Source organism: Buteo buteo, chromosome 7, assembly GCF_964188355.1.
Source record: "Buteo buteo chromosome 7, bButBut1.hap1.1, whole genome shotgun sequence".
NCBI classification, from domain to species: domain Eukaryota; kingdom Metazoa; phylum Chordata; class Aves; order Accipitriformes; family Accipitridae; genus Buteo; species Buteo buteo.
The window spans coordinates 8,099,041-8,126,836 of NC_134177.1; the positions used below are offsets into that span (position 1 = coordinate 8,099,041).

A 27,796-nucleotide genomic window follows, 5' to 3' on the forward strand; every position below is an offset into this window, starting at 1 on the left:
CTGGAAATGTTTTTGCTGACTGATGTTACTTTTGACTATATCAGGTTCAGACTCTGCTTTCTCTCTCCATGTGCTTGTAAAAATTAACACAGTGAGTGTATGCACACACTGGGAAAGGAGGACATGCTCTTCACCTGCACTGCAGGTGGGAATAGACTGCACATTCACAATGCTCCAATTCATGTATCACATTCTTCTGTCTGGACTATGAACAGGGAAATACCGAAATAGTGATGTGCTCCAAAGTACTGTGGGCTTTTATTCTTTTGGTGTCCATGTAGGATTACAAACATTCCAAGTTTAAAAAGTTTTGAAAGTATTGACTGGATTAGAATATACATTTGGATATGAATTAAAATGTTAGTTGGCTCATTGGCATATGATTTAAGTGATTAAGAGGAACAATTTCACATCCCATCTACAACTGTTGTTAAACTCTAGGATTCTAAAGTGTTGAACAAAATTCAATTAAACTCTACATATTACAATTTTCTATACAGCAGTCCTTATGGAACCCAAGCACAAGCTTTCAAACCTGAGAGCAGTAGCATCAAATGGCACTGAATAAATTCTGTCTCAAAAGGAAATGTTATAGTTACTGATTTATAACCATTGCTTCCTGCATGCCTGTTTTTCCAATGGTAGATTTCAAGCTGTACCCCAAAATCATTCCTCATAGCTTATTACATCTGAAACATCACAGCCCAAATTGATCTTCTTTGAAAAATAGATCACCGCTTATGCACAATGATCAACAGCTTTCCTTGATCCATTACATAATTCTCACAAGGGAAAAGAGGCTCAGATTTTAATTGGACTATTAATTTTGACTTGTAAGCAAGAGTAGTAAGTGATGTTCTCCGAATTGCTGGCAACTGTCTTGCTCTTACTGTTCCTAGGTGATGAAGTAGACATTCCTCAGCTGCTTGCAGTGGCATCACGTTTGAGGGACACTGCAGAATTGTTCCAATCCGATGAGATGCGCCCAGCTAATGACCCCAAGGAGCGAGCTCCTATCAGAGTCAGGATGCTCAATGATGTGCTACAAAGCTTGGAGAAAAGCTTCCTGGTTCATCGAGCTCCTCCAGGACTTTACAGGTACAGTGTTCAACATGTTCTTCATTTGAGCTGAAGTGGTAATCTCGCATTGTTTGGTTTTCAAAACTGTCATGCTCTTTTTAAAAAAAAATCTCAGTGAGTATGCAAGACTAAAGCTACTTTTTCCTATCTCATCCTTTCTGCAGAAAACATTAATTCATTACAACACAAGAGGTCATTAGAATGCAGCACTGTAGCATTTCTGTCATGACATCACTGCTAACGATGTACAGTGTGATGGCAACTCAGGCAGCATAACAGATACTTGTGTTAGACGGTACAGTAAGCTTTTAGAAGAAGAAAATATTTTGAAGTCTAATACTGCTTGACAAGCTCCACCTATATTTTATTTAAAACTTTTTACAGTTCATTGAAGATTCAGAATTATACAAGATACCGTGTAGCATTATTTAACATATTTAATTATACAGCAGTGTTCTTGGGTGCATTTCAACCAGTCAAAAGCAGTACAGTAGAGTGAATGAGAGGGTCTTAGTCAGTCACCATTCATAACATCTTGTCTCTGGTTAGAATTACTCTTCCATATGTATTCGGCTGTACTACCCAGGTTCATTTTAAGATGTCATAATCATTCCATCTTTCACTTTCTAAGAAAGAAGTCTACAGGTCTGTATCTCTCACCATAGATTCCTCTACAAAAGAAACTGTGGCAATCAGTAGCTTAAAAGAAGTTTGAAAAGCAAGAATTGGCCAAGCCTGCCCTGAGTAATGCCTGGCTCTCTGGCTGTTCAGAGAAGTAATAAAGTGTGTGCATGTGTTTCATTGCAAACTGTCTGAGGCACTGTATGGCAGCCCATCAACGTAGTGTTTCATAGCTTGACTCCAGGGATAAGTTTTGAATGCCATGGCCTATAGAGTGAGGGCATATGTGGGCTGTTTGACTTCACTGGGCCTACTGGGATTATTTCGAAGGGCTCTGTGTCTGAAGATAGCCAATGGCTCATCCATACTGCCCATTTGGAGGAGGCTTCCCCAAGTAAAACTGTCCCTAAAGCCATACCCAGGTTTTACTTTAGGGGAAACTGGTTGGTATACTCAAAAAAGAGAGCTCAGAAGTGAACTGACGTCCATACACAGGAGACAGACAGGGGCCAGGACACAGGAGTGAATGATGCATCTATGTTATTTAGGAATATAAATGTACTTGCAACCAGAACTAACTAAAGTAATAAAACAGTACTTTGTTGCATTTGATGGGAAGAATTGTCAAATGTCTTGTGCAAATGATCATTTCAAGCGGGCACAAAATAGACAGATGGTAGAGGTAGACTTTGGAAGAAAAGCAGAAATCTACAGCATCAGGAGGAGATTCTTCCAAGCATTAGGAATAAAATAAAACAAATGCAGTCATCTTTTAACAAAAACAAAAGAAAAAAAAAGGAAGGTGAACTCAACAGTGCCAGTGAATAAAATCCCTACAGCTATAATAAGGAAAATATAATAATATTTGGTGAGGGACTAATTTACTTCATTGCTGCTGTGACTGGATTTATAATATAAAGAAATAAACCAAAATGTGATTAAATAAAATCTAATATTCCAGGTTTTGCACTACTGTCTTTCTTGTCTGAACTGGTATGGTGTTGCAAAGGAGCTGTAAAACTGCTTAATATAATGTAATGTGTCTGTGCTGCATCGCAACAGCACATTGTTGAATCTGGCCCAGTTCTTTACTTGTAAAAATAAATTATGCCAAAACTTAGGATTCCAATAAGAGGGGGTTTTGAGGTCTTCTCTAATATTTAAATTCTTGCAGTGCTTGCAGTATTAAGTTTGTTATTCATCAAGATGTAATTGCTAGATATGCAGGTATAACGTGAATTAAATTTTTCACCTTCCTGCTCTCAGCAATACTTCGGCATAGAGCACAATATTCCCACTGGCAAACTAGATAGTGTGGAAGTGAACATTTTGTAATTTTTCCCCTCCTGATTCCACAAAATTTGATACAAGATTTAACAGTAAGGTTACTTCAGAGTTTGTGGGAAAACATTGGATTTGCCTTTATTCTGAACTATTTTACCTAATGTCGTATGGAGTATATAACAGTAAAGTACACCTTGTGTATCATCATTTAAATACTTATTTAAAAAGAATGCATTCTTTGCACTGTGCCGAGGTGTGTAACTGTAGTGTACATTTACCTTTAATGCAAACAGAATCCAGGACAGTGATAGATTTCTGATTTCCGTTCCTGCCATTAAAAATCTGCAGTATGGTTTCTTTTCAAGAAAAGCATCTAACAATATGTCTTTATTTGGGTTATTCACTTTTCAGGGATTTAAAGTCCTTCTATTAATTGATGCGGTTATGTGAATCTATTTTGTGTTCTGAAGCTATAATTGGTATCACAGGAACACTAGAAGTACTTGAAAAACCTGATGTACTTTTTTTTGCTTGTGTAACTTTTAAGTTTTTCTTTTTGTAATTTGGTAAAGAAAACAAACAAAAAAATCAGTCTCACAGCCAGGACCTTGTATGCCATGTTTCATCCCAGTTGGAAGATTGATGGGCAAGTTATAAACCCCTGAAATAGTGGTTTATAATGGAAATGCTGGCAGCCCTTTAACTATAGCAGCGCAAGCAGTGCAGCAATAAATACTATGCTTCATCTGTAAACAGAAATTTAGGATGCAGTTTGCAGCCTTGACCTTCAGGCTCCAACTGTGTTTAGATCATTAAGATTCCATAAATACTGTAATTTACAGCCTTCTGAAGGAAGAATTTGTGTGCACAGTAAAGCACGTATTCTTCATGAAAAAATGATTGCTTCCTGTATACCCATTTGGACTCATATACTCAACCTCAATCAAAGTACTTGACAAATTTGCTGAAGTTGAGGCATCATTTTTAGGCTTGTGTTTGTCCTAATTCACAGCTCTCTGGATCTATACAATGTTTTCTCTTCTAGAACTTGAATTAAAAAGAAAGGTGGATTTTTTTTCTTTATTTCAGGAGGTGGGTTGCAACCTCCTTGTGTTTGTCCCCTGCAGGGAAACTAATACATCTTTTCTATATCTTTTTTTGTATAGTTTGTACACTCATTGCCAGAGCTGCAGTCTCTTACTGTATGTATGTCCTTAAAAAAATAGATGCCTCATTCCAGTGTATGTCACAGGGTAATATTGGGCTGTAATTGATGCATTATTCATCTATAAAGAGCGATAAAATTATTCAAAGTTATTAACAGAATTCAAATTACTTTAATTTTTTATAATTATATTAGGATTTCCTGACTAAATTTAAGTAATGATGATTGACGTTGGCAAGTTGTTCAGTACAGTGTAAGTAAACACTCTAGTTCAGATGATTATCCTTACTTGAACGTCATGGCATTGAACTGAAAATTTGACAACAGCCTACTTTCCCCATGATATTCTATTTCCAACTGAACCGGAAATATACAAGTACAGCTTTCATGAGGGTATTTTAGCCTTATCCAGGAATTTAGGCAGAATGAAAAATAGTAGGTTGAGAAATGTTATCCTGCTTTGCAAAGATTACCCTGGAGCTTGATTTGGGGTTAGGACAAAATCTCTTGAGTTTTATTGTACCTGAAGAATTTCTGCGATTCCCAATAGTAACCCTGGGTAGACTTCTTTCTATTTCCAAAATAAATGTTTAGGAACAAAATAGGATAGCTATTGGTATTTTTCATTTATTTGCCTTTACATCTCATAACATAATCGTAATATTGATAATTTTGTGATTTATATTTTGTCACTATTTTAATGGAATAATCAGTAGAAATTTGTATGTTTGTTTCTTTTCTCTAGCCGTTTTCTTGCTTTCTACTCTTACAATGTATATTTGTGCTGAACATTTCTGTATATTTTCTGATGGTTATATTTTGATACTAGTACTAATAACCATAGATTACACTCCAGTGACATGTACGAAGCTAAGGTAAGAACAGAGGTTCCATTACTTTAGGCACTGTGCGTAGACAGGAAAAAATAAATATATGATCTCAAACATATTGTCCTCTCGATGAGATGGTCAGCCTCAGCAGAGATACAAGATGATTCTATAAATGCTGATACATAGTAAGAAACCCCCAAATTCTTATCCTCATCAGCATTCAGTAAAGCGGGTGTAGTTGCCTGCTAGGGACAGGAGAAGATGCTTTATCTCTGTATTCTAAACAAAGGGTGCTTCAGCAGTAAACAAAGATGGAAGCAAAGACCTGGGGCTCTTTCCCTAGAATGAAAGCAGCTTGTCTGATAAGGTCAAGGAAGTACTCGCTGACACCTGTTCTGATTCTGATTAACTAGATCTCTGCATGGCTTCTGACAGCGAACAAAATTAATTTCTGTAAATGAATGTGCGTAAGTTAGGTATTTGGGCAAATGCATCCATGCTGAGTGATGTGTCTCCTCTTTGTCTCCTTCCTGAATCTTTTGTGCATCAGCTAATCCTTAAAACTCTTAGACTCTAAAAGTCTACTGTCATGCTTTTGCGTGCTTTTCCTTCTATGAAAATACCTGCCAAAACACTGACACCGGCAGTATCATGGCTAACAAGACAGCATGTATCTTCCTGGTGTTTATAAATACTGAGCTCAAATCTTATGTTTGCCTAGACTGAGTAAGACCATTCCCCCTGTTCCTCGTATATTTTATTATATTTCTTGTATTTGCTGATCACCACGGCCTCTGACAATCTGTCAGCCTAATGTATCTGTCAAGTCTGTGTGCACACTCCTTTAGGTATTCACACAGAGAGCTTGTGTCTTTTTGCTGAAAGGCATAGCACTTCAATGGCATTGGAACAATGAATAATAATATTACAAAGAAATGTGATAAACAACAAAACTTCATGGAGTGTCAGGCACAGGACAGTCAGTATAGTAAGATGTCCTCTCTTACTGGAAGTGTTTGATTTCTTCAGGTCCGTGTTTAATCTTCATATTTGATAGATGCTGTTGATACTAGATGGATCCAGTATTAAGTATGCAGAGTTCCTAGAATACCCTGTGATGCTCCCACCAAAATTTCTACATCCAAAAGAGTCACTAAAAACACTTTGTGTCTTTGGTCTTTGAAAGTAAAGTCCAAAATAGGCACACAAGGGCTCAGGCTGTCATTTCTGCTCCAGTTAGGTGGCTTTTATTCTTAATAGGCCATTGCTTAAGCATCAGTTGTGTCTTGACTGACAGTTCTTTTAACGATTTCATAAAAGAATCAAAGTCAACTTGTGTAAAATCTTTAATTTAAGAGTTTCATCCTAGCTTGCCAAGCTTAAACCTGTCCATTAAGGCTGTATACATCTGTTACCACTATTTATGGAATTGTTGTAAGTGCCATTGTGCTATGTCTAGTAGATGTAATTGAGTGAATTCAGTAATAAGTAGGTGAAAAGTAAGGATTTTGAAAACATTCTGTATTTTCAAGAAAGACCTCCAGCAGTTTTTATTGCTCATTTGCGCAAGTTAAACTTCTTCCTTTTGCTTCTTCTTATCATGGATACGCAGGTGTGACATTAACACTTTGTTGGGCTAAAAAATTACAACAAATCAGTATGTTATAATGCACTGAATAAAATACTCGCTATAAGCAATGATAGATTGTGCACCCTGAATTTGCTGTAATGAAATGAAAGAACAATCAAAAGATGCTTTTAGCACCACACAAAAGGGTAATTTGCATCATTGCTAATGTCATGCCACTCAAGTGTTTGTTGTTCACCAGAACAAATGTTTACCTTTCAGATTGAGATTTGTTATATACATTCCTGACATATGTAGAGAGTCTACTGGATTTATTTCTGTTTTGCTGATAAACTGCAGCAGATTCTCAGGTGTCAAAATTCACATGCCCTAAGACTCTAGTTTCTAGAGATACGTTCAGTAGGAAAATTAAAGTCCTTATTAAATCTCCATGTGTAAACAAGTTGCTCATTGGATTTACAGAGGACAAGCATTAAAGATGCAAATATCCTGCTAATCTTAAACAGTAACATGGGTAAACATGTAGTGCAATGTCATTTGAAAAGAAAAAAAAAAAACAACAAAAAACCCCACTCTAGCCAAGAGTTTCTACAGAAGATAATTCTGTCTCATTGTATAAACTCTTCGCAGATTTGGGTTTTTGTTTTGAACTCTTCATTTGTGGCTTCAAGTAAGAAATATTTCTGTATACTTTGTTGTATTGTTGGAGACAGTTTTGACTGGCGTGAACCAAACACGTGGAATTTTTTTTTTTTTCTGCATTGTATTATGTGGAGCAGAGAGTGATTTGATAGGGTGCTGATGATCCTTAGCGTGGGAAACACTGCAACAATTCATGTTGTACTGGCAGTAGTAGATAATATTCTGTCTCCGTATTATCTGCCATGTGCAATTTGTAAATACAGTACTAGAATGATGTTTGGGGAGAAGGAAAGAATTCTGTACTGGTTTTAGAATAGCGTACCTCAGATTTTGCCATGCAGTCAGAATAAATGAATTTTTGTCTTACTGCACAGCAGTGATTTTCCATCTGACTTTTCACCCTAATATCTTGTATCTTTCAAAATTTACATCTCTTTTTCTTCTATAATTGTTCCACATCTTATAAATGGAGTTATGGATAGTGGTATTACTTGTTTCACTTTCTAAATCCTTCACCGGTATTTCTTGGCTCTGCAGTTCTTGTTCAGTTCCCTGCTCTCTGATACACATTTGTCCAAATGTATTTTATACACCTAAAATACCTTCTCATTTTCTTCTACCTTCTTCCTTCAAACTCTACAGTGTTTGTGCAGTCTGATTGTACTTTGTGCAAGTATAAGTTAGAGATTATGAACTCCAATATTCAGGACAGAAGTGACACACAGTTTCACTAAGACTTGCTTCATCGTAGCTCACTTCATGAAGTACTAATGGCAAAAAAATGACAGGAAATATTCCAAAGATGGTTTTGTGTTCTTCCCCAGAATGTGGGAAGTCAAAAAGAAGTTTCATGAGATAGGTGAACAGTGGCAGCTATGCACTGTCAGAAGATCTGAGATGCTGTGCAGTGCTTGGTAAGTCTTTAGTTAATGCTTACTTGGAAGATGAATTTTCTCCCAGTCTTTGGTAGCAGACATGGAATGAAAGGATTAGGTTCTTGGTTTACATGCTTCTCTAAATAGATGTCGTGTGTCTGGTGGCCTGGATTTATAAAAGTAGTGACAATGATGAGTCGGTATCCAGAGTTTTTACAGCATAGTCAAAAGTGGTGTTTATCATAAAACTGAATAGACTGAGTCATCTCTGCAGGTCACCCTAATTAGGAAAAAATTTATAAGAATATAATTACAATTCTTAACTGCCAGGTTGTTTTTTCTAATCCTAAAACCAGAGACAAACCAGTTAGTTAATGGTATGACAAGCAATGATGTGAATTCAACTAGGTTGGTGCAGACTGAGAAATATTTCCAATCAAATCCTGAACACTAGATTCTAATAGCGCTTATATAGCTATTGCAATCTTTAAAAAAAAAATGCAGTAACATGTTTGGCACACTAATTTCAGTTTAAAATCATAATTTGAGTCAAATTCATACATCCAAGTCACTAGCAGAATCTGGAGTAACAACCTTGACATAAGGTGGACTGAAAGTATTTTATTCACTGTATTCCATTTAAACATTGTACCCAACTGTTATGTGGAGGTATAGCATGGGTGGGAGGACAAAGGAACTTTCTTCTCTCTTGAGCAGCTACCAGAAGCCAAACATAATTAAGATCACTTCCTATTCACTCAGATGGTGCGGATACTCAAAATGGGATTTGAGGGACTTGGAAGAAGATACAGTCATGAATCTGATCATTCAGTGGATCAGCACAATGTGGTATTGAAATTAAGCTGTAACTCTGAATAGCACAAGAAGCTTTCCCCGGGATACCTTTTGTGACCAGTGCAGCTCCCCAGAACAGGCATAGTTAGGAAAGAGTGGGAACTGTTTAATTCATGAGGGACCTGTAGGAACAATATTCTAGGAGCATGAGCATTCTCTGTACACTGGGCAACTTTGGGAAGGGTCCTGGCCTAGTCCTCCCAGCCCCTCTGGGGGTGATTGAACAGCGCTGTGGTTATTCATTCTCTAGGCCAGATAGATAGAATTTCTTCTGCTGGGTTATTGACTCTCTAACAGTCGTCCGTGTGTGAAGCAGCACATTTATCCTAGCATACATCAGTAACAATTACCAGTTTGATAATGCTCTTACAAATTCCTGCTATGGTTACTATTTTTGTTATGACTGATAATCGTGCTGTATTATGCCCTTTCTTAATACTGAGAAGATGCAATAAAGTGAGTGTAACTCATACTCAAAACACCTGATCCATCTGAGTGGCAATTCAAATGTTTTTTCCTTTGGAATCACCGGTACATGTAATGACCATCAAGTAATGACTGTATTTGTTGTCTTGTAAATTTTTACTATTTAAAGAGCATTTGCTACATAAATACTACTGAATTAGCCATCTGCAGAGATGTAATTATGGTTGACTTTAAAGCTTATTTAAACAGGGAACATGAAAATCTTTTTGTTACACCTGCAAAAGCAGAAAACCACTGTAATTAGGGATTATGTAATGGCTGGAAACCAGCTTTCTCACTTCCCTGATGTGAATGGTAAACCCGGGTGTACATACCTTAATTTATTTTTCCTCTATGTACTTCTCATGAATTTTCTTCCATCCTTTTAATTAGATTGATTTGTACACTTACAGAGTTCTGTCTGTAGTATGCATCAGACCCATTATGGTTTTGATACTGTACATATTATTATTATTGTAATTTAACACAGCATTGTTTGTCCTGAAGACAAGACTTTATCCAGGACATACAATTCCTCATGGTTTCCACAAATGTGCATAGTCTTGACCTTGCAAAGAACCTTTTTTCATATATAGATAGATATATATATATATATAATGACATCTATTTGAATAAGTGGCCTTATTAGATGTTTTAGCCCATTTCACAGCAGTTGTTCTGCTAACTGTAAAAACCTTTTCACAGAAGGCTATTCAGTGAGCTGAGTGCAGACCTATCATGCCAACGCATAGCAAGTCTTCCGATTAGGATAAAGTTTCCATCCATTTTCCCTTGCTGGCAGATCTTGCTCAGATCTGTGCTTATAGTGCTAAATAAGCCAAGAATATTTAGTTACAGAGAAAAATAGCCTATGATCTCAGAAAGTTATACAAAGTATTACATTTTTAATTTATTAAATATATTTAATTTATTAAATATGAAAAACTTAATATTTTATACATTATTTCATTTTTCTTATAAACAGTAGGGTCGATAACATTTTTTAGATCCAAGAAATATATGGTTCCACACTTTTGGCCATGACGGATTAGAACCACTCACGTATGTTTGAAATATTAGCCAGGAACATTTCTCGAATATAGTACAAAAATAAGTGGAATGCATTGGAAAAATAGTTAAGACATAATGCTCCCCCCACTAAAGTATTACCCAGGCCATAGGGCTTAGAAGTTTGGCAATGAGATCATTAACAGGAAAATTACCCTAACTGGGATTTTAAAAAGTGTTAATTTTGTGTATATGCATGCCATTGAAGGTAATAAAAACATAACTTTCAGCATGTCTTTAAAGAACATAATATGGCATAATTAATTTTTTATCCATAGTTAACTCTTACAATAATGACCTTTCTGATTTTGGCTACAATGATTATGGTCTCACGTCTTATGGTATGGAGTTACTTAAGATGATAAACCTAGTCAGGATCAGAACTGGAGATCAAGGTCAGGCCAGTTTCCTGCATCAGACACTGGACACTGCTTGCTGCTTTGTTTAGAAATGGTATTTCTCCTTAGGAATCGGATGGTTTACATGATTTCTAAATAAAAATTCCTATGAAGCCTTGAGAACATCAGCTGTGAGCCATTTGGAAATAATTTTATTAATTCACTTCCCTCAAGTCCTTCAAAATAGTAGCACATCTGCTTTGAATTTGAGTATTTCAGACTGAGACATCCTTAAAAGAAAAATAGTTTCCTCCAAATTATTCAGCATAAGCATATGTTTCTTTCATTTGAAAAGCAAGTGTAGCATAAATCAATCGAAGAACAACATGCCCACATTTGTTACCAACAGCTACGTTGTTTGAAATTTAACAAAGTATATTTCATACCAGTTGCTGCCAGCAAATAGCGTTTTAAAATACAGTTATATTAATTTTGTTTAATGCATCATCACTGTTAAGTATAGATGCAAGTCCTCGTTCTAAGAAATTACAGAAAAAATATTGAAGGATTGTCAAGGAATTTTTACATTTCTGCAGAGTATATATCATTCTCTCATCAGCTGCATATAGGGTTTGAAAGCTCTATGGCAAGGAGTCTGATAGAGTGTTTTGTGGCTTCTTCAGGAATTTCTAGATAAAATCGCTTAATTAATTTCTATAAAACCCTAAAGAAAATCATGCCTAATTAATTAGAGGACTGCTCTTTAGCAGTGATAAATAATTGCTTGCAACTTCTGAAGAACAAATGCATCCTAATTTTTCCTTTTCTTTCCACTTCTATTCTGTGAAGTTATTCTGTCCTGTTGAAGCTGTAGAATTGATTCTTCTTACTGATCTTATTTACTCCAAAGAAAGAAAGAAGTTGCCTAAACTCAGCAAATTTTCAACAGGGGAAAAACTGTGAGTGCAAGGTAATGTTGATGTTCAGCCTGATTTTACTCACACTCAGTCTCTAAACTAGTCGGACTACTTAGCTCTATTATTCTTTTTTGAGGATGTTCCAGAACATCAGTCCTCTTATGATTAGCGACTTGCATCAAGCTTCCAGCTTCCATTTGTTCATGGTTATTTTATATCATACTAGAAGCTGTTTTGCTATCATAAGCCACAAAAATATAAAAAATTACAGGAAGAAATGACATAATTATTGTTTATTTAATGAAAGTGAATACATTTAGCTACAGGTTGTCATAGATACAGTATCCCATTTGAAATCTTTCCCAAGCCGTCACAAAGCACTATCCTATTATCAGAAAACCAAAATTAACATTCAGTTAGCTTTATTTTATGTCAGTCTTTTCTGTTGACAGTAATTTTTCAACTATCAAAAGAACCATTTTCTTATATGTTTCAGAACAGAAGAGAAAGTGAGTGTTTTCTGCGAATGTTGAGTTTTGGTCATAAAAAAATCCCCAAGCAACCTTCACTCGGCTTCATTTCTTTAACAGACCTTTCACTTTCTCTTTAGGGTTCTGAATACCCCTACATGCAAACTGGAATCTAGTAGATGAATCCATAACGATCACCAGTATAGGTTTAAAGGTGGGAAGGTCTATAGCTAAGGTTAGGATGGGTGTTTATAGAGTCAAGTCTGATAGGGTCACATGTTTAGGTGAAGATTGTCAGGGGCGATGAGGGCTAGCTGCTCCCTGACGGATGGGGAGCCAAGCACGATTCCGTGGCCAGCAGGGCAGTGGCCGCTCCAGCCATGCCTGTAGTGCCCAAGCGAGGCAAGCAGGGGCGGCCGGGGAGCGGCAGGTAAGGCTGGTCAGGGCCAGGAAGATGTATTAGTGCACGCAAAGCCTTGACAAAGATCTGAGGCTGTTAAGGTGCATCTGGCTGAAATTTACGCTAGAGTTAGGGTTTGGCTTTAGCCATAATTCATAAGAGATTAGTGTGTTTTACGCAATGCATTCATTATCTTTAAAAAAAGTACTGTGATCAAAGATAACTGTAGGGAAATAAAAGATAATGTATCTTGTAACCAGCTATCATTCCAGTTTGACTCCTCTTTTTTCCTTTGTTTATTCGTCAGGCAATCAAGCCAAACCAAGCCTCAAGACGCTTCACAGAGCTGCCAAAACCAGGATTTCCTTTTTTAACAAGCCCTATTCTAAATTGGCCTCTCAGAAATGAATTCAAACCTGGAATAATTATGTTCTTGTAGTCCTGTGTCCCAACAGGATTTTGTTAAATGTAGACTTACCATAACCTCCATTTGCCATAACTAACTCAATTAGAGGTGTCCTAACTCCTGTCTCTTATGCAAAATAAATTTCTATCTGGCAGGGACAGAATTTATCTGGTTTACCACTGTCACGTAACAATGCCTTTGAAATGCCTTTCAGTTGGTTAGACTTTATTTAGGTTTGATATCTAGATTACCTGTAGCTTATCAACTGCTGATAGCATGCAAATACATATCTTTCTGGAAGACATTCACCTTTGAGTCTACATGTTTTAAATATATCACTTTCTGTAATATATACCGGTAGAACAATTTGCAGTCCTATAAATGGGAGCACTAAGTGAAGACCGTTGATGGCTCTTAAAAAAGGATAGGATGTGTAGCAAACAAAAGTTAGGAACAACGTATTACAGATAAAGGAACCTTAAATATGACATGCTGAGTTTGTGGGGACTTAGGACAGTGAAAGAATAGTGACATTTACAGCTAAGTTGCCCTAAAAGGTTGGCTGCCATATCCCCATCTTCCTTGCTCACGTGCATCTTGTTGGATCACTCGGCCCCAGAGCCAGTGAATTCCACCGTTCAATCCAGCAAGAAATGAGCATTGTAGGAAAAAGTTTTTCCTCTGGATCAGGTATAATAAGATGTAATGACAGTTGACCAGTGCATAAATTATGCCCTGATAAAACTTAGTCTTACATGGCTAGCAGCTATAATTTTACAATTATAAACCTTCTGCCACAATAGTGCTGTGAAATAAAATAGGTAAGATAAAATAATTGTATATGGGTGTCAAAAAGTTTTTTTAAAAAAAGAGAGGAAAGGAGAAGCACTGTTGGAGATCAAAAGGATAAGGGACCCAGAGGAAGAAGGGAAGCTTTCTGTACCTTCAGCATGAAGTTTTCTGAGGTACAAACTAATGTAAATAAACTAGTATAAATCAGCTCATGCAGTTTCCAGGGAAGAAGAATTTGTAATATTTTTATGTCCTGCAATAAATAAACACCCTGTGGAACTGGAAGTCCCAACACGTAAATATTATTATTGGAATGCATTTATTTATTTACCAAGTTAATAATATTTTATGTTTTACAAATGTGAATGAAAACAAACTCCTAGATGTAAGAAAAGTGCATTCAAAACCGAACATTATCAAGAGAAAGGGAAATGAAGAGAATCCCTGTTCTGGTGTGCTTTTTGTCTTGGAGAGTACAAGAGAAAATAGTTCAGGGATTTATGAAATTGAATTTGTGAGGATGCTGAAGCATCTCTAGTCACAGCACATGGTGTTATAACTAGAGTAGGCAGAGGCTGCCCATAGCATTTATCTGTAAACAATTCTAATGTGATTCCACAGAGAAAACCTGCACTCATTTCATGTGGGGCTATATACTTACCATCATGTCCTAATGATTTAATAATTACTTTTCAAAATTTCAAACGTAAGCTCTTAGATAGGAGACTATTTGTAAGTTCCTGAATAATTCAGCTTGTGTTGTACGTTACCCACACACAAACTTTTCTTGTAAGCTAAAAAATCCTTTTTCATGACAAGAGCAATGTAGTATCTAGTTTCATCTTGTACTGTCCACTTGTTATAAGCTGCAAAATAGTATGAAGTTATGTTCAAGTCAGTATGTTTTTAGTGTGACCTGTCATTCAAGAATTTGTCAAATTCATTTTGGTCTGGTGAGGGTGACGTTACATCCTTATTTGTGATAATGAAAAACAGCATTTAACTCTTAATGGCATTATTGTGATCAATAATACTTATGTTCCTGGGCCTTCAAAGGGCTCATAAAATTTGTAGAAGTAGTTCTTTTAGAATTCATTTTTATAGCTTTCTTTGCTTTAGTTTGCTAAGGCTGATTCTTTTGGTTGGAGCCATTTTACCTCTTTCAGTGGTACTGCCTGAAGTTATTAATTAGGTTTGCTACTTCACTGTTACACTTTTAAGGTCACTGTGATGTGTCATTGAAACAAGCCCATTAAGATGAATGATGTGTATTGTAATTTCATTAGTGTCATCAATAATGTATTGCATTTTTCTGTTTAGGAGTCTCTTTTTGTTTTGTATGGGTCAGGCTGACTGTGTGAATTATATTTATAAGATCAAAATAGTTAAAGATAAAGGTAGATACTTAAGCAATTAGGCCAGGGGCTGGAATTGTTGTTTTAGAGGTGTACGCTACAAAACCAATTTGTATTAAGGAACATTTAAGTAATTGAATTTCACAGTGTAAATTAAAGTCTTTTGGTATCATTATGCATGTTGTGGTCACATAGTGATATCTTGTGCCAATGAAATGGCTGGATTTTATTTTTCAGTTCATGTGTAATCTTTAATGAAAATGCTTTTCTGACTTGTAAAGGCTTGGAAGTAATAAACTGGACTAGCCATTTTTTCATTTGATGAAGCTTGGACAGAGATAAGAAGTAAAATTGTATAAATTGACTCTCATGAACATGCATAAAGAGAGAAATCATTTTATGCAACAAAGGGGTAGCATGGCTTGCCAGGCAAAGATAAGTAATTGGAAAATGTAAGATCCTGGTGAGAATTCCTAGCAGAAAATCTGAAAAAACAGGTGCCGTATAATGTTACTTACTATTATTTGCATACATAAAAATAACAAATAGCTTCTGTCATACCATACAATCAGCTATGCCAGTCATATTACCATTGCAAAAGTTAAGATATTCTTTTAAATTATGACAGCAGACTGCTTGTCTCTTTCATTCATCAAACAACTAAGCTTTTCTCATTAGACACTGATTTGTACTGTCGTCAGGTGGGATGGGCTAGGAATACTTGTCTTTTACAGTGGATCACCTGCCTGTGGATTAACTATGGCATCACCTGTGATTCCAGAACCACAGCAGTAGAGCTAAACTGTATTAGCATCCTTGTATGTGAAAGTAAACCATCTTTTTAGCCTGTGTGCCTTGTTCAGAGCACATTTGAAGGTAGGGTAGGAGAAGATCTGTTCCTATTCACCACAAATGTTTTCTTGGCAGTTCCCAGATGTTCCAGTCTTCAGGTCATCCTCTATTTAAAGTCTGATTTCTGGCAGTCTAAGTTAGTGTTGCTCTGCTGATGGTTGTTGCATTATGACTTTTTTATTAGTTGACATTACCCCCAATAAGGAATAGAGGGATCCTAATGCAGATCAAGATGCCAGTGTTGTAGGCATTTGGAGCAGAATTCTAGCTCACTCAAACTCTCCCAGGTACCAGCAACCAGATAAGACTGTTACATGCCTCCTGAAAGTAATGTGATTATCTCCAGCATTGCCCCTGCTGTTCAAGGGCTTTGAGGGGTTGTGAACAGACTTCTGGCTCCCTGTGAACTATGGGAACTGTAGAGGAGGGTTCTTCAGAAGCCTGGTTCTGCTTGCACTGATCTCGGCAGGAGTCCCTGAATTGATTTCAGAGGGAGCAAAATCAATCCCTGCTTTGAAAACTACAGTATTTCCCATAGCACAGCCTATCCTTAAAAACCAACCAACCAAGAATTTATCTGGTTCTCAACAAACACAGTTTTCATTTACTGTATCACAGAGACGCTTTAGGGACAGTCCATAATATAACTTCAGTCACCTTTGAGCGTAAGCTGCATTGTAGTCTCAAGGAACAGTAGCATCAGCTCAGAACTGAGGAAGCAGGCAGTTGTCCTCTGGCTGCCGCAGTGCAAGCTGAAGAAGTTATTGCCACATCTGCTTGTTACTGTCCTCTTGATGGAGGTTTCTGTCCCTGCTGAGCTGTTCCTACAAGTGCTCCTAACCTGTTTCCCTCTAAATGATCTAGGTCAGTGATGACCTACTATTTAAAGGTCTATTTAAAGAAGCTATCGTCTTACTGCAGTGTTGGATTCAAACCATTTCCTACTACTATGTATTGCATTGCCGAACATTTGAAATGGATAGATGTATTGCTGTCGGGATAAAAAGCTTACCTTTCCTATTGTGCATTGCTGATTTTGGATGTATGCCCACTACAGGAAGGTAAAAACATAAAGACCGAAAAATTATGTTACGAGGATAGGAGTTATTTCATATTTTTGAAAAATATTTGAAAAACATTGCCCCTCATGCAAAAAACCACTTTTTCGAACTGGAAAACGTGGCAGAATACTGTAGATGTTCTGTGGTGTCATTTATTGGGCTACTTCATTACCATTTCCCCTTGTAGACTGGCAATCAGATGATTCATATAATATAAGATACACTTTTGTGGTCGTCTGTCTTGAAGGTACTTGGCAGTTTTAATACTAATTTGGAGTTGCCATTGGGCCTGTTCTGTCATGCAGTTAGGTTACTGACGGAGTATCTAAGTTGTCCTGCTTTCTTGCTGGCTTCATTCTGTGAAACAACTTCTCCCCTGCCCTGAACACCTGCCTTGTATTTAAGGATAAGGTCCTGCAGCGAATCATGTATAGCTTTGCTGTTTCGAATTTCACTCGCTTCTGTTTACAATCAAAGGAGCTCCTGGGTGGAGATTTATGATATTTACATGCTCTTCTAATTAGGGTAATGATTCCACCTGTTTTTAGATAACATTTATAGCCTTCTTCAAAGAGTCTCATTGAAATCACTGACTAGCTTTGAATTCTGAGCCTTCAACACCTCATGCAGATAACATTTCCAAGGGATCAGACATTACTTTGCATGTGTTTTTATATGAGCCATTAAAAAGTCTTGCAGATATTATAGGAAAACACAGATTTCATTTCATAAGGGTTTGGCTGTATGTTCCATTTATTTCCTACCTCAAGTATGTGACATTAAAGATGGGTTGCTCTAGTTCTGATGCCACAAAGGATTATTGATGAAATAAAGGCTCTGCTGAAGGCAATGAGAGTTTTACCATTGACTTCAATGCTGCTAGAATTTCACCTCTGAAGTGTGAAATAAGTAACAGGAGCAGATAGAAAAAAAAAAAAAAAATCCATGCCTAGGATCCACAGTAACAACCAAACTTTTTTAGAGGGGAATAAATGGAATCCAACTGAGACACAAAATACTTCATGAGGGGTGTGATAGGTCTAGGCTAATGTTTTTGAATAAAATCTTGAATGGTCAAAGAGGAATGTGAGATTTCTTTGATGGATTTAGTGAATGTTTCAATGTATCTACACCTAGATCAATGAACAGATGCAGTTTACAAAGCCATAATAAATATGCAGTTGTCTTGCAGTTTGCCATGGGTCAGCTTTATTGTGCGTAAGATGTATCATCTGTAAAGTGGGGCTGATACTTGCAGAGTTTCTTGATGACTTCTGATGAATTGTTTTGAGTAAAAAGTTTACCGTTCTCCATTGTTCTCTTTTAGAAATATTCTTTACAGACTGGATGAAAGGACAAGCCAGTTTTCAGTACTGCTAGAGGCACTGGAGCACTGCAAACTACATCAGTCAAATGAGACCATTCAAGCAGCCTTGTCAGAGGTGCTGAACAGCATCAATTCAGCTCAGGTTTACTTCAAAGCAGGACTTGATGTGTTTGAGACTACCTTAGCTGGAAAGAAATGAGGGGATTCTCTGCATTCTAAGACATTTGTTTACAACTTGCTAAACAAAAGTTCGACTTGGACAAGAATTTCTGAGGATGAAACCTTCCTCAATTTTTCTTTCAGTTGGCGCTTAAAGGTACTGCAATGAGTGTTTTTATAAATATAAAACAGTCTTTTGCACTGTTCACAATATATCTCAAATGTCTGTTTCTGAATGTATAAAACATAATGAGAGGGAATAATGCTTAAGATAGGGTTTTTGGAAGGACATCTGCTGTATTTTTATATGTAAAATATATTTTTATGACTGAGAGCTCAATCTTGCAAAGTACCAAGTCCTGCAATATGCTGAAGACCAGGTTCTGAGACACCCCAGATGTATACCCAGGTGAGCTTTCCGTGCCTACTCTGTCAGAAAAATGTGACTTAGGTATACTCTTGTGTTTCTTAACTTCCTCAGCAAACTCATCTTCTACTTTACTCCTTTCAGAGTAAGTAGTTGAAGGATGTGGCATTTCCTTGGGTATCCAGCACTGGAGTTAATCAGGAAATGCACAAAACACCCTTACCGGTGCAATCCAACATCTTTACTCCTGTGGAACAATAAATACCTCAGTTCTGAGAATACAGATAAACCTTGATTATCCCATTTCTGTATGAAAAAGAGAGTTGTTTTCTCTAGTAATTCTTGGAGACAAAATTTTTGTGATGATTTCAAATGATTTGAAAAGTTTGAATCGGTAGTTACACTTGTACAAAAATACTTCGAATCTTTATGTTAAATAAAAGTACTGCCTAGTCTTATAAGGCTGCAAGCCTTATAAGTTTATGCATTACAAAGCAGCCCCCTTCAAGGTCTGTCTAAATTTCCAGAGAGCAATAAATGAAAAGAAGACCTCAAAGTTCTGGGAACGTTTTGGGGATTCCACCACTCAACCGCACCACCCACTTTTCCAGGCTGGATCATTCCATCAGTAGTGCCTGGCATATAGGACCTGGACTGTTGTCAAAAAAGCACAAGGAAAACATAAATTCATTCCCTACTGTAGAACCAGGAATTCACCTCTGAAGGCACAAGCTGATGAAGCATATTGCAGGGCTAAAACTCAAATCTATTTTGCATTGGTGGATGCCCTATACAAAGGCTGTAATCACACCATTACCTTGTTGGCCTGAAGTAATCTGTGAATGAAAGGATCAGGAGGTTCAGTGTCCTAACCTCTAAGGGGATAATATACACACTTGAGAATTGCAGGTCTTAATAATATAAACAGTTGAAATTGTTAAGCCCTATTGGGTTTAGAATTTTACAATCTCAGATGATTCTGAGGTTAGAGCTTAAAAAATTAATTTTATGTAGATACTTAGAATTGAAATATAATTTATTTGATGGTAACGTTAAATGTATTGTTACCCAGTTTGCCATGGAAACATTGCAGAAACATTTCAGGTTGCAATAAAAATGGAAGAAGTATCTGTATTAATGTAAAAAAATTGCCTTCTGGAAAATTTCAAAGTGCACAGTTTGGTGAAAGACTTTTTAAAGTGCATGTTCACATAGCAAGAAATGAGAGTTGTTTACAGATCTGAGTTTCTATTTCCAAAAGTCCTTGGCAAATGGACCTCTATTAGCAATGGCCCGGGACTAGGTACATGCAGCTATGCTGTTGCTACATTTCTTTGCAAGTTATTATCATACCATGGGCAAAAGCATCACAGGTCTGACCAGAGGTACAGCTAGGCAGTTGTACAGCTACAACTGAAGTGGCAGTATGTTCAGCATCAGTCAGCATGGCTGCATGAGCTTAGACATGATTATCCCTTATCTTTACTTGGGATCTGGTAAGCAAGAGTATATGATTATTCTTTTGCTAATGCTGTTTTGCTCCTAAACAATTCTGTTTACTGCAGAGAGCATTTGACTTCTGAAGAGTAACATTTTTTCTGATACTGTAATGTTTGTTCATCCCCTTGTTTCCATAGTTTTTAGTATTGTGATACTTAAATGGTTGGAATAGCCACATTTGAGTTGTATGTTTATTTTGTGATAGTATTTGGGGATGTACTGTTCACACTACATTTCAATTGTATTTTCTAATCAGGATCACTCTTCTAACAGTTCGTTTAGTAACATGTTTTCTTTAGAGTGCTGACTCACTGTGGAGCCAACGTCTATGGTCTTAAATGATATAGGATGGGGTGCCATTAAGAGACCAAAAATAGAGATTAACACTTCCTTTAACTCTGCTAGGTGAATTTAATGACTGCTTCCTCATTTTTAGTATGTATGTTCCACCAAAACCACCTCTAATGTAACCAAAGTGTACTCATGCAAAATCAGTGAAATCTGTTGGGAAGACTATCCCTCATGTATGATTTCTCAGCCATGTAATTCCTCACTAAAACATTTATCTTGTTTTCTCACTAATGTCCTTCTATAACCACTTTTAAAATAACAGACTTCAGAGTACTCCACCACTATAAATGCCTATCTATTCTAGAGACAATCATATATTCTTGTTGGTGAGATGAATCAGATCAGCTATTTAGGGACCTAAATGCATTGATTTCAATGTCATCTCACACTTCTAGATCTCTGGGCTTTTATTTCAAATGTTCAGATCTTATATGTAAGTGAGTGCTCAGTGATAATATTTGTACCATTATAGCTTCGGAAAAGGCGCTTTTGAGCCATATCCTTCCATTGATTTTTAAATCCTACCTATTGACTTCAAAGAACTTATAGCAAGTTAAGGTCCTAAATACCTGGTGTGTTTCTAACACAGAATTTGTGCCCAGCCAGCTGTGGAACATCAGCTAAAGGAAGGTGTTAGCAAATCATAGTAGCTTACCCAGATTGAATTCATTCCTATATTGTGTTGAAATAAACGGAGCGCCCTTAAAGGCAGAAGTATGTTTGCAAATTGCCTGAATGATACTAAAAATTTGTTACCTTTCAGAAACATCAAGTGCCAGAGACGGTATAGCAAATGCATTGACTGCTATGTAATCTAGAGTCATGCTCACAGTGACCAGAAAATCCCTGCAACTTGTAATATTTATATGTTAAGACAGTTGATAATAAAAAGCTAATAAGATTTTATTTAGTGCGTATTTTAAAGAGTCCATAAAGAAGCTAAAGTACAATCAACTCAGATGAATAATAAGTACATGGGAGCTGGATTTTGAGTACTAACCTTAAAAAAGGCAGTGAATTGCTTTTATCATCCGAGAAAAATGGTATCTGTGCAAATACTCAAACACACAAATACGCAAATGCCTTATATCTTCAAAACATTGTACAAACACTAATTTACTTGCAGTAATATGATACATCTACGTAAACATAGATGTAAATAATAACTACATGAGAAAATTAGCAAACACTTTGCGCTGCTTCACTTACCTTTTAGGAAAGTATTTCAGTCTAGGCATGTAAAAGAAAGCACTTCAGCTGACCTCAGTTCTTGCAGCAGTAGGTGGGGAAAGGTTAAATCTCGCAGGTATCACAGAAGGGACCTCTGGAGGTCATCTAGTCCAACCTCCCAGCTCAAGCAGGGTCACCTAGAGCCAGTTGCCCAGGAGGGACTATGTTCAGGTTGCTTTTGAATCTCTTCCAAGGATGGAGATTCCACAACCTCTCGGGGCTACCTGTGCCAGTGCTTTTTCGCCTTCACAGAGAATAAGTCTTTCCTTTTTCTGTAGATATAGTTTCTCCAAATCTCTCCCTATATTTCTTAGTTGTTAAATTATTGTAATTGGTTTAATTGCAAACATTCAAAAGGTAACCATCATTTCATTCAGTGAAAACTCTTGGCCAAGGTCTCTAGGATTTCACAGTTATTATGTTGGAAAGTTTGTATAAGATTTGTCCTTCAAGCAATGGGGTTTATTTTTAAGTTATAGAGACCAATGTCTTTACCTTCTGAGGTCTTTTTATACGGTCCCTGGTTCCCAGTTACAGGATTTCTTTTCAACCAAATTTCAGGAGCTCAGTGCAATTCTATGGCTTGTGTTATGCAGAAAGTCAGGCAAGATAATTGTATGGGTCATTCTGGCTTTAAAAGCTATTAAATACTGTAAACATAGTTATGTCAGGGCCTGTATTCTCAAGGGAGCCGTTAAGAGTTTCCTCAAAAGCTTTGTTTTGCAAGCTGTTACCTGTGTTACTCAGAAATGGGTACCTCTAGCATACATTATAGTTGCTGTCTCAGGAAACAAGCATAGGTGGAAGATGTTCTTTCCCTTTAGCGCTCTATAACATTTTAGCAGTATTCTGCCAGTCCCAGAACGGTGAGTGATAGGAAACAAATAAGTAAGAATGAGTAAGAAATGATAGACAAACTTAATCAGAGTTGGTACTACCTAGTAGCTGCCTACAAAATAAAATAAGCACGTCATTTTTTCTGACCTTGTGCATGTCATCTAATACCTTCCATTACATGATGGCTACATATGAAAGTTACGTGTGTAAATATACTGTATTGCAGCGGTTCAAATTATTAAGGATGATAAGGACTCAAGCCATATGCACAAACCTGTACTTGAACATGCACACTTGAACCTAGGAAGTGCCTAAGAATAATGAATACTCATCTAGGAAGCAAAGGATTTAAGAATATCTAAATTAGACTGTATGTTTACTAAAACTATGGTGCTATCAAGCCTAACTTTTTTTTTTTCCCCAAATTTTAATCCCATTGCTGCTGGTTATTTCTACTATTGCTCATACATACTCGTCATAACTGGAGAATATGTACACCTGCAGATTTAGATTTACTGAAAGATTATGTTTCCCCTCAGGCTTACTGACTGGGTCTGTTTTTTTCAGCAGGGTTGACTTTACCATGACTGCTTATCAGGGTACTATTCCACATGAGTGAGGTCAGCAGAATTGGCCACTATGGAATTTCTCAAAAGAGTTGGTATCAGAATTTTTTTTTATTTGTGTTTAGTCTATTCTTTTTAATCTCTCTACATAGATTATTACAAGCAAGAGTATATTTTTCAAAAAATGGGCAGGAGTCTCTTGATCAATGTTAAGTAAACCCACAGGGCAGAATGTAAATGTGTATGTACAAGTGGTGTATTATAATCTAGCATTAACTTAATAGTTATTATAAATGTTGGCATGGATTAATGCACACAGTCTCTTACGAGCTTCACGGATTGGAATTAATACAAAGGCTTAATTTAAGAAATGTATTCAGAATATAGGCATGGAACAATGTTTTTTGCTGTGTAGATGTAGTATATGCTTACTCATCTGCCTAATCCATTTGGTTAGAACAGATTAGGGTGTTGTTTAAGCTACTTTCTCTGATTTCTTTTCCAACGAGCCTTTGAGAATCAAGTCTTGCTCTTTATTTTTCTTTGAAATGTGTGCTGCCTTTAGTGTTTATGGAAAGCTTATCATGTGTTAAGACAGCGTAACGTCTTCTTGTCTGGTCATTCCTGGATTATTTGATAGAACTAAAAGTGGTATTTCAAAGCATGGTCTCTGGAAAAAGGTCCTTTACTGACCAGTTAATGTATATGATATTATATGCTTCAGCGGCTGCCTTTACCATGCAATGGTATAGGTATGCAATATGATGCTTTAAGGCACTAATTTAAGACAACAAATTTTTTTTAATAGTATTGCAGAGACCTGCTAATTTTCCCCCACTTGAAACTGTTCTCTCCTGAGCGTACTGGTGATACAGCAATGTAATAAGTCCTCTTAGCACCTGCTATAAGCTCTTACTACAGGTGGCATGTTAGGGGGTTGTCTGAGCTGTCAGTGTATTTCCACAGTTTTTAATTAGTGTCTCTTGTAGCCCCACTCAGCTTTTATGTAGCACAGTTCTGATACCGGTCCAAATGACACCAAGGTGATATGGATAGGTCTGACTGACGTATTAGCTTGCTACAGAAACTGCTGTTGCCTCCTGTCCTTAAAAAGTTAAATATAATACTTGGTAAGTACTTCCCAACTTATGGTGTTTTCAGTCTGTATACTGAGGGTTCTGAAAAAGTACTGGAACACTGAGTTTTTTTCATGCAGTCTCATTTCCTGTTCTCAACAGCTGAAACATCTTGTAGTCTATGAATCCACTAGAGGAGAAATAAGGAGATGCTTAATATTTCATACTTAAAGCAGATAAGATGAATACAAATTCTCTTTGTTTTCCCTGTGCAGTTTATGCAAGCTAATATGCAACATACTCTTATCACATACATTATGATTTGGTATTCTGAGACAAATGGAAAATGAATGTTGATTCCATATCCAGAGGAAGTATAATGAATTCAGGGAACACTTCACATTCAAGTATCTTAACCGTTTTCATAGAGTGAGAAAAAGTGCAAGTGAAGATACTTGGAACAGATACTTTTGGGGGTTTTAGTACAGGTCTGGAAAATAATATTCTTCTGTGTAAGGCCAGATTTTAGCATTTAGCATTTACCTAGCTATGTGGTAATGTATTGTATGTCCTTATTGTTCTGCCTTTGAGGATTAATGCTCAAATGCTGTTATCAGTGATCATGTTAGTCTCAATACGAACTATTATTTTTATGTCATGTAACACCTTACAGGGTTTACCTAATTGGTTGGAATATGCAAGTATCTCTGCCTTTTGTATGCAAAAGAGCAGCTGTCAAGTTGTGTTATCTTTGTCGAGCTTTGACATAGAATGTGAGACGCCTGAATGATGACTCCTTCATTCCATCTACTTCTAAATTTTCATGTGGTAAAATCAAGTTGCCACAATTGATAGCTAGTCAATTCAGAATATTAAGTAACTAGTTTTTTTGACCATGAAGTAATATAAACTTGATGCAGTGATTCCTGGAAACCAATAAATATCATGTTATGTGGAAATGTGCAATGAAAGGTTGATTTTTATAACACATTATAGAACGTTGAGTCTGAATAAAATAGGTTATTTGCAAAATTAGTTTACCTTGTATCAATTTGTACTTTTATAACATAGTGTAATAAAAAGGTAACATTGGCCATTAATGTAAGTAGATTGTACATACTTTGATTAAGAATCACGTTTTACTTTTTTGTGCTATGAATATGATTTTTGCAGTCCGTGGAGTGTTTGTACAGAAGGCACTGTGGACTGGAATTCAGTAATAGACATATTGTGAAAAGTGGTTGTGAATTAGACAATGTTTTTTCCATAGTTACATTTTTGCTAGAAATTAAACTGGAATATGAAGATGTGTATAATGTACATTGCACTGAATGATTTGGAATTATATTCATTTGCTTTTTTGTTGGTTTTGCTTTTTTTTTTTAATTGGTTCTGCCAGTGAGCTGTAACATATGCCTCTCAAGCTGCTGATTCAGTAACATGGATCCCAGGGCATTAAAACATAATGGGAAGAAGGCAAAAAGCAAGGAAGAAGAAAAAATAGCTAGACAGAACCTCAGAACCTGGGCTGTGATAATTTACTGACAGGTAAATTTTGAATTATCCACTTTTTTAGGTGCTCATATATAGAAAGCCCAGATATTCAGATAATTGGTCTTTCAGGTAGAAAGAAATTGTTCTTGTATGTTTTGGAGCATCAAGAATTTGAAAAGTAGTTAGAGGCTTTGGATCAAACACAAAGTATTCAGGATGAGACAAAAAAAAAAAAGCTACTAACAACCTTAACGCTATCGGATGAAAGAGACCAGTCCATTCTGAAAATCTTGACGATATGTAATATTCAGATTATATTAAATTCAGATGATTAGGCTTTTTCCCATAGTTCAGAGGTCCTGAAATTATAAGGTGGTAGTTATCTCATGAAAATATGAATTCCATGTTTTGCTTTTAGTACATGAGAACTTGGAGGCTTTTCTGTATTTATGAAGCACTTGAGAGGTGTAATGAAATAGTTTCATTGTAAATGAATGTGTATTTACAAATTTTATTTCCATTTTGTGTAGGGTTTTTTTGAAACTGCTTTTCTGTTCACCGTATTAAAAGGAAAAATAAAAGCGATACCTTGTTAATATTTTTAATCATGGCTAGATCATTAACCTATTTTGATACATTAGCTCCGTACAAGGTGCAGCTCTGACTAGAATATCTCATGTAATATTAAAGACTAATTTTGGAAACATATTCCTTCAGAATATGTTTCCTTTAAGCCATGTAAACTTGTGCCATGAAAATAAAAGCCAACTGTATGTCAACAATTTTATACAAGTATCTGATTTGCAATTCTTGCCGATAGATCTGTGGAAGTCAATATTACTGAAAAATGTCATTGAAACTAAACGTTCTTTGCCTGGATATCAAAATCTTCTGTGGCTCTGCTTAGGAGATTGGACCATTATTCTCTTTCACTGATTATCTATCTAAGCAAAATTAAAAAATAATAAATGTATTTTTAACATACAGCGTTCCAAGTAGTCAGGCTTGGTATAGACCAGATTTGTCCAAGAGAATGGGAATATAACCAATCTTCTCCACTGTTTTCTTTAACGTTGAGATTGCTGTGGCATTTCTTGCACCTGTATTTCTCATTAAGTAGTAGCATAGAGATCCGCATGGGAGTGGAGTCTACAGGATCATGTAATTATGAAGGCATTTGCTCTTTATATGAAGTGCAGGTATGGTAACCATGCAACTGAAGTAATGAATAATTTGACGCTGTCACAGTGAAGTGTTTATATACTAGGCTGATGAGCAGGAAGGCACTAGAAATGGATTCTGGCCACTGGTAGCTGCCTGATGGGGCCAACAGTGGGTTGGAAGTCCTAAGAGTGCCAGAAGTGGGCACTGGGAAAGGCAGGTGCTGGTAAGACACTTTGAATTGCATCAGGTGCCAGAAAGCACACAGTGGAGAGCTGTCTCTTGCCCAAAGAACTCTGATGCCAGTTTAACCAGCTCTGAATCTGTTCTGAATGCACTGCAGACCAGTAAGAGCAGTTCAGCCCCACACTGATCTGTTTATTTTGGAAAAGTCAAGGTGTGAAATAGCTAAGACTTTTAACACTGGAAACAGTGGCAAATCCTGTCTTTGAAAGAGAAACTTGGGGCTCTCTGGGTTAGTTTCTATATTCTAGCAGAAGAGAATATAAAAGTGACTGTGAGAGTGCTGCTGTGAGCTGAATCAATTTTGATATACTTAGTAGCAGCAACTGGATCACCATTTTCTCCCTAACAGGCGAGAAGTAGAACAGGTGATCCGGGGACTGGATAAGGTAAGCTGGGTCTAAATAACTGATTTTAAAAA

The 27,796-nt window shown here is 36.6% G+C and overlaps 1 protein-coding gene across 1 annotated transcript in view; it reads left to right on the forward strand.

Moving 5' to 3' along the window:
* The window catches only part of NAALADL2 (N-acetylated alpha-linked acidic dipeptidase like 2), a 644,640-nt gene that overhangs the window by 479,450 nt on the left and 137,394 nt on the right, over positions 1-27,796 (forward strand). The window contains exons 15-16 of the mRNA XM_075031410.1: positions 900-1,098; positions 18,392-18,707. Coding sequence (XP_074887511.1) covers positions 900-1,098; positions 18,392-18,590 — 398 coding nt within the window. The 3' untranslated portion in view covers positions 18,591-18,707. The remainder of the gene's footprint in view (positions 1-899; positions 1,099-18,391; positions 18,708-27,796) is intronic.